General features: G+C 36.9%; 1 protein-coding gene across 1 annotated transcript; it reads right to left on the reverse strand.

Moving 5' to 3' along the window:
* Nucleotides 1-516: 516 nt before the first annotated feature.
* LOC132178030 (uncharacterized) lies at nucleotides 517-1,218 on the reverse strand. Its single transcript, XM_059590496.1, has one exon. The coding sequence runs from the start codon at nucleotides 1,216-1,218 to the stop codon at nucleotides 517-519; it is 702 nt and encodes a 233-aa protein (XP_059446479.1).
* Between the last annotated feature and the right edge of the window lie 6,605 nt (nucleotides 1,219-7,823).

Genomic DNA, 7,823 nt, shown 5'->3' on the forward strand with positions numbered 1-7,823 from the left:
CCTAGCATAAGCTTTCCTTGCCGAACTAGATTCTCCTCGAGAAGCCAATCCTCCGGAGATCGTTTGAATTTCACCAACAATAGTTTGATTCTAAGAACTTTGTTGATTGTTCTCAGAAATCTTCGGCTCATCACATCTTTGCCTCTGATTATGCAGGTTATCATTATTCTGCCCTGACCTTTGATTCTGACTGTCTTGAGGATTTCTGCCTTTGCCCCTCTCTTCAACTAGGAACTTTAATAACTTCCCATTTCTTAGAAACTTTTCAATTTCAAACCGAAGACTTATACAATTCTCGGTATAATGCCCATGATCATTATGATATTCACAAAATTTCTGAGTATTGTGATTTTGGGGAAGAGCCTTCATTCTTCCTGGCCATTTGAATTTCGGATCTTTCCTCACTTCCATGAGCACCTTGTAAACAGTTGTATTCAATGGTGTCAATCCTACATACTGTTGTTGATTCTGTCTGTGTGGAAGCTCAATCCTTTTTTCTGGATTTTTAAAATTTTGCTAATCTTTCTTCTTCTTGTCAATAGAAGTCCTCGGTGTTGCTTTAGAAGAGTCAGAAATAGGCTTACCCCCTTCGGTTTTGGACTTCATCAAAGCTGAAATAGTTTCTTCTTGATTGATAAATTCTTCAGCTTTATTCATAAATTGCCGAAGAGTTCCCAAAGTCGGTTTCCAAGCTAATTCAGCCATCAATGGCCCATCAGTTTTTATTCCATGCATCAAAGCTGAAAGAACTATCTGCTCATTTGGACTTTCCACTGTGAACTTCTCCCAATTAAACCGCAACATATAATCTTTTAAAGATTCGGTTTTTCCTAGTGTGAGAGATAATAAGTATGCTGGACTTTTCTTCCTTTTCCGGATTGCAAGGAATTGACCCAGAAATTGTCGTCCGAGAGAATGAAAATTATCAACAGACTTAGGACTTGAGCCTCCAAACCATTCTTTAGCAATCCCTTTCAGAGTCAAAGGAAAAGCTTGGCAAGCAATTTCGTCAGGAGTGTCATGAAGAATGATATGAGCTCGGAAACTCTCCATATGATCGGAAGGATCTCCACTTCCATCATATTTATCAACTCGAGGAACCTTAAACTTATCAGGAAGAGGAAATCTCATCAACCGATCAATAAAAGGTAGATTAATATACTGCATAAGATCCTTGGTCACAGACCGATTTTCACCATTTTCAATTAAAAAAGCCATTTTTCATATTTTTCTTTAAAATCTTGAACATCTTTATTTACAACAACCTCCACAGGCTTTACATGATGTGAATGACTATGATGAGATTTAACATAATTGGATTCACCATGATGAGACTTGCCACCAAGATGTATATTACAAGACCTCTATTGGTGAGAGTTTTCTTTTGTTCGGACAGTATTATGACTTCCATGTACTGAACTTTCAGCATCTTGCCGAATTGATTGCTGTCAGATTGGTGGTTGTGGTTCCTTAAATACTTCTTCATGCCTCTCTTCATGTACTGGATCTTTTCTAGGAACTAGGAAGTAACCTAGAAACAATATCTTCATTTTGTTTCTTCATAGCTTCAATTGATTCAGCAATTCGCCTCATAAAACATACTAGTAAAGCTGTTTGAGCATTTGGATCATGTGATATTCCAGGAACATTAGTTTGAACATTTGGAACAAGGTGTGGGGATGTATTCACCATATCATAATTTTTGAAATTAGTAAGAACCGATAAAAATCGAGTTCCCACAAACGACGCTAAACTGTTTAAACATAGTTTTCTGAATGATGACGTAAGATGAACCCTGTGAATGTTGTGATGTCCAAAGAATCACCTAACTACAAAATAGTAAGAAAATGATCAAAGCTGCCGGTGTTGCCGGCAGAGAATAGCTCTGATGCCTAAATCAGTCACTGTGTTTAGGAGAAATATAACTTTGAGGATGATAGATGTGATGAAAAGAATATAGAATATCCGATTAAGGAAAAAGAGAAGTTACCAAAACCTGAGATGAGACCTCCTTTTATAGGCATCAGATAGTAGCTACTTATCTGGCATTGTGGTCCTACAGAGGATCCACATGTCATGTATTGTGTTGATGAATAGTAAGAGAATGCCACATAAGCGAATCAAGCCTCCCGAGGGTAACCTTCGGGAGTATATGTTAGACTCGGTTTACCAAGCCTTTGAACTTAGTGTTGCATACCGAACTGAGGTGGGTATAAGATTACCGAGCTTAAGTTCGGTAAACAGGTGTAAATAACCAAGCTTGTATTGTGGGCCAAATGATTATTTTACTGGGCTTAGTATGGCTGATCCATGATCCAACACACAATAAAGAGCCAAGAGACCATGGAGGCGAGGAGTGAGATGGACGTGATATAATCCTGCTGAGCTACTGCCAATAAGAAGAATTTTCCCGGTCTTCTTGTCCTTCACACAAAAACCATCAGAATCCATCTCAAAGTAACAATCATTGTCACGAGCAAAGCGACGAATTGATATAAGATTTTTCTTAATAGCAGGAACACATAAAACACCATCAAGAGACAAATCCTTAGCCAGAGTAGAAATAGTTGTTTAACCAATGTGAGATATAGATAACTGTGAGCCATTTCCAACTACAATGGAGTCCGTACCTGAGTATGGTTGAACATTGGAGAGATTGTTGGGAGATGATGTCATATGATGAGTTGCTCCAGAGTCCAATCACCAGTTTGGATCAACAAGATCAGGGGTAGAGGCGGGTGTTATAGTAGCTTCAGTAGTATAGGCAAAATTGCCACGTTCTGGACAGACTCGGGCTATATGTCCTGCTTGATTACATATTTTGCAATTGGGAGAAAAATTGATGGGGGGAAGATATGGTGGTGTTGGAAGCAGAGGTGGCCGATTATCTGGTTGAGGAGCTGAGCAACAATTGTCAGAAAAATGATGTCCTCGACCCCTTCCACGACCGCATCCCCGACCTTTGTGATCAAAATAGTGTTGTTGTCTATTGTTGGGGAGTTGCTGATTTCGATGGGTGCAGGCAGTAGCAAGAGTAGTCCCAATTGAGATAAAGAGAGAGAGAGTAGACATCCACTTAAGAAGATGTTCTTCTTGAAGAAGTAAATCATAAAAATCATCAAATGAGACTGCAGGACGAAGATGGAGAGCAGTTGTAAACTCTTTGTATTCATGACCTAGATCATCAATTATGGACTAAATAAGTTCTGTGTCAGAGATTGGGGATCCTACGGCAACAAGGGAATCGACAATGGATTTGGCATGTAGTAAGAAATACCCAACTGATTTTTCTTTCTCCTTTTTGAGGGTGCGAATCTGATCGTGCAATGTGCGGAGATGAATTTTGGACAGAGGAGATAGTCGTTTGTCTAAGAGAGCCCAGGCTTAGAGGATTCTGGATTGGGGTTTCCATCAAGAAGCTTAGAGGATGGAGGAGTGCGGTCCATAGAAACAACGTCCTTGAGGGCATGAAGCTCAAGGATGTCTTCAAATTGTGATTTCCAAGACAAATAGGTGCTTCGATCCCTAGGGGTGTTGAAGAGGTATGAAATATTAAAGGAGATGGAAAGGGTAGAGGAAGCAGAAGAAGTTGAAGCAAAACCAGAGGACACGGTTGATCCTTGTGGAGAATGATGGTTTGAATTTGTTGGGCTCACTGTCTACTCGAGAGAAGGCTGATTTGGTTGAGACAATGTGTCTCTATGCAAAGGGGAAGGAATGAGGACCAGGTGTTTGAAGAAAGGTTACAAAGAGACAGTGGGTGTAAATCAAAGAGGTGACGTTGGTTGTTCACGCTCTGATACCATGTAGAGGAAATAGAAGAGTAAAGACTAAAAACCCATGTTGGGTGTGTTGTATATTCCATTATTTATAAATAGATTACAATATTAGAATTAATACAAAAGATCTTAAGGAAATCTGTACAATTGATAGGCAGACAATCATGGGATTCTAATCAAGGGATTCTAATTGAGGAGAGGATTATGGGATTGAGAGAAAATCCAAAGATTATGTTTTATTTCCTTCAGCCTCCACTCCTCAAAGACGGTGTAGCAGCCGCCACTCGATGAGGCCATCCTCCAACAGGCCCAAAATTTGTTTAAGAAATTGAGAAGTTTTTCTGCAAAGGCATAAAAACTGAGAAGCGTGTTTGAAAGGAAAAAAACTGAGAAGTGAGTTCAAAAAATAAAAGAATCAAAACTGTTTTGTAAAACCCACAAACAACACTATAAATGCGACCCTCACCGAAAACACTTTTTAATCTGCGTTTTTAAGAACTCCTTTCAAAAACTTTTCGAAACAGGTTCTAAATAGTTCCTTGTTCTATGGGTTGGTAAATCTGAGAATTGAAGCATTTTTTTAGGCTTCTTCTATCTGTATACATAATAGACAAGAGGTTCAAGGTCGAACACGCCTAATGGTGTTTTTCACCAATGAAACATGTGGTTCTACTGTTTGAAACTTCTAGGTCTGCCTCTAAGCATCTTACTTGAGGCTTAAACCCTTTAAAGATATGTTTTTTCCTTTATTATTATTATTTCCTTCGTTGTTCAATATGTAAGTATATGGAATGTGCTTATTTACTTATTACATTCTTAATCTTTAATACTGTTCTTTTTTCTTTTCAGGTTTTCCCCTGCTGATACAAATTTAGTATTAAGGGAGTTTGAAAAGTGTGGTGTGATTTTGAAACATGTTCTTTGTCCAAGAGAAGTTAACTGGATGCACATTACATATCAAGTTCTTCTTCTTTCCTCTTGTTTTAAGTTTGATAAATATGACTTCTTTTATTCAACATCAGGAATCTCTTTATTCCATATTTTCTTGGGGCCTTAGGTGTTACTATAACTCTTGTCTAGTTGGAAACCATGCTTATCATGTTTACTATGTGCAGTGTATGCTAAATGGACTTAAATTAGAATACTTTATAAAACCAAAAATGACAAATACTCCCCAAAACACATTAACAAACAGAGCCTAAGTTGTCCATGTCTGCTTTGACAATGATCTCGCCACTTTGCTGGCCATTATTTGGAAATCCTTCCTAATCTGTTGCAGGGGTTATAATATGCATCTGCTGCTATTTTTTTTTTTTTTTTTTCTTCTTCTTCTCCTTTTTTCTTTTCAGTGTTTGGGGTTTACCAAAAGGGTTACTGATTTGGTTGCTTTATTTATTGTTGGTGCAGAATCCCTTTGATGCTCAGAAGGCTCTTAGCAAAAATGGCGTGGTAATTAATGGGGTACTGATTGTAGGTGTGAACCCATTGGATCCAATGCAACGCCAGGCTTTGAATGAAAGGGTTAACAATTAGGGATTCTTGCCTTTACCCCCTCCATCCGCAAAATACTCAGAGGCGAACACATTGAGAGCCCTTTCTCACGCTTACTATCTTCGAAATGGCAGTACTAATGTGTGGCAGTCAGGAGGTGCCATTGCTTCCCCGACAAAATCTTTGGCGTCCAAATCATGGATTTGATGTTTGGAGTTTAGACCATTTTTACGGCATTTTTTGCCATCTAGTTTCAATCAAATATGCAACAACTCAGGCAATTGAATGATATGAGAGTTTCAGCACTTGTAAGCTTGAAGCAGCTTTTTATTTATTTATTTATTTTCTTCTTCGAGTGAGAAATGTTTGATTTTTTTTTTTTTTCTTCTTAAAATCCTCAAAAGACTTTGTTCCATTCACTTCGAGGTTGATATGTGATAAGATGTAAACTTTTTGAGCTTATGATGTGGGAGCAAAGATGTGTTAGTGATGTGCAAATTATAATTATTCGCAAGTACACGAGTCGTGGCACAGCTTATGCAAGTGCGAGGTTGATCCACAGGGAATTGCGTTGCAAAAATAGATTTCTATCTAAACTAATCATATCTTATCTTAACCTAGTTCTGAATTTTGGGAATTTGAAATTGAAAACAGAACAAATAAAATAAATCAGAAGATAATAATAAAATGATAAACGACTAAGGTTTCAGAATTCACCTCACCAAATCAAAGCACACATTCTCATGTTTAGTTCATACATATCCGACAAGCTGTTGTGCAAATTATAATTACTCGCAAGAGTACGAGTCGTTTGTAGTACAGATTATGCAAGTGCGAGGTTGATCCACAGGGAATTGTGTTGCAAAAATTAATTTCTATCTAAACTAATCCTATCTTAACCTAGTTCCGAATTTTGGGAATTTGAAATTGAAAACAAATCAACTGAAATTAAACAAATGATAAACGACACTAAGGTATTCAGAATCCACCTCACCAAATCAAAACTCACATTCTCATGTTTCATTCATACATTAGTCAAGAAATTAAACCCTAAGCATGTTCTATTGTTTTTATAAAATCTTATTGAAACATTCAATCAATCCATTTCTTTCACGAAAAACAAAACATATCGGGTTTAGTTCAAAAGATCCTATGTATCCATGCTTTGCACAAAAGACAATGAATATCCAAAGTAAACCAAAACATGAAATGTATCCGTTGGATGAAACATAATGAATATCCAACGTTTTCACGATTTATAAACAACAATCAATCACAATTTTGTCACACAATTGAATTGAAACGAACATACAATACATTAAATGAAGGAATTGTACGAACAAATCATGAAAATACACAAACAAATCAATGGTGAGGCTCCATCTTCAACCTTAGTTGAAGACTTAGCCTCTCATGACAAAAGAAATCATATAGAAACTAAAATACTTCATAAAATTAAAGAACTTACAAAAGAAATTGAGTTCAAAGTGACAAAAGGCCCAGAAAACACGAAAATGACAAAGCACAGCGCCCCCAGCGCGTCTCCATATAATTACAATAAAAAATAATGATATTTATAAGCTAATTTTAGGGTTTCAGCGCTACCAGATCGGCCAAGTGCGCTCGATCGCACTCGAGCATGCACTTTCCAATTTCGATGGGCACGAATGCGCTTAATCGCACTATATGTGCACTCGAGTGCACTACTTGCGGAATTAGCCAACTCTTGTGAAACATGACTTTGTAGATCTTTGAGTTAGCTTTCTAATGACATCAAGATCACTTTAATTCGAGCTTTACAACTCTAGATATGGTCTTTTTTGTGGGACTTGTCTGGTGCAAATCATCGCTCGATCCAAATTTACTGCCAATGCTCCCTGAAGTGTCTTAAGCCCCAGAATTAATGGATTTTCCCTTTAAAGACGCAATTTTCCCTTAGCAACCTACAAAACACTAAAACACCAAAACTAACCAAAACATCATAAAGTAATAAAGCTAAAGGCTTAGCAAATGCAAATTAAGGGGTCTAAATATGCAATATTTGGCACTCATCAAAGCGATTAGACCTAATGCATGTTCTATTGTTTTTATAAAATCCTATTGAATCATTCAATGAATTCATCTCTATTACAAATCTCAACGAATATCCACTTGAGATTAAATCATCCATTGTATCCGTTTGATATACGAATCACAATGGATATAAGTCTCATCAAATCATTCGATATATTCGTTGGATGAAACACAATGAATATCCAACATTTTCATAATTTATAAACAACAATCAATCACAATTTTGTCACACAATTGAATTGAAACGAGCATACATTACACTAAACGACAGAATTGTATGAACAAATCATAAAATATACAAACAAATTAATGGTGAGGCTTCATCTTCAACCTTAGTTGAAGATTTAGCCTCTCATAACAAAATAAATCATAAATAAACTAAAATACTTCATTGAAATTGAAAAACTTACAAAATAATTAGAACTCAAAGCTCCAAAAACCCAGAAAAGTTGAAAATTGACAAAATAAGGCGCCCCTGGC

This window comes from Corylus avellana, chromosome ca4, assembly GCF_901000735.1.
Source record: "Corylus avellana chromosome ca4, CavTom2PMs-1.0".
NCBI lineage: Eukaryota > Viridiplantae > Streptophyta > Magnoliopsida > Fagales > Betulaceae > Corylus > Corylus avellana.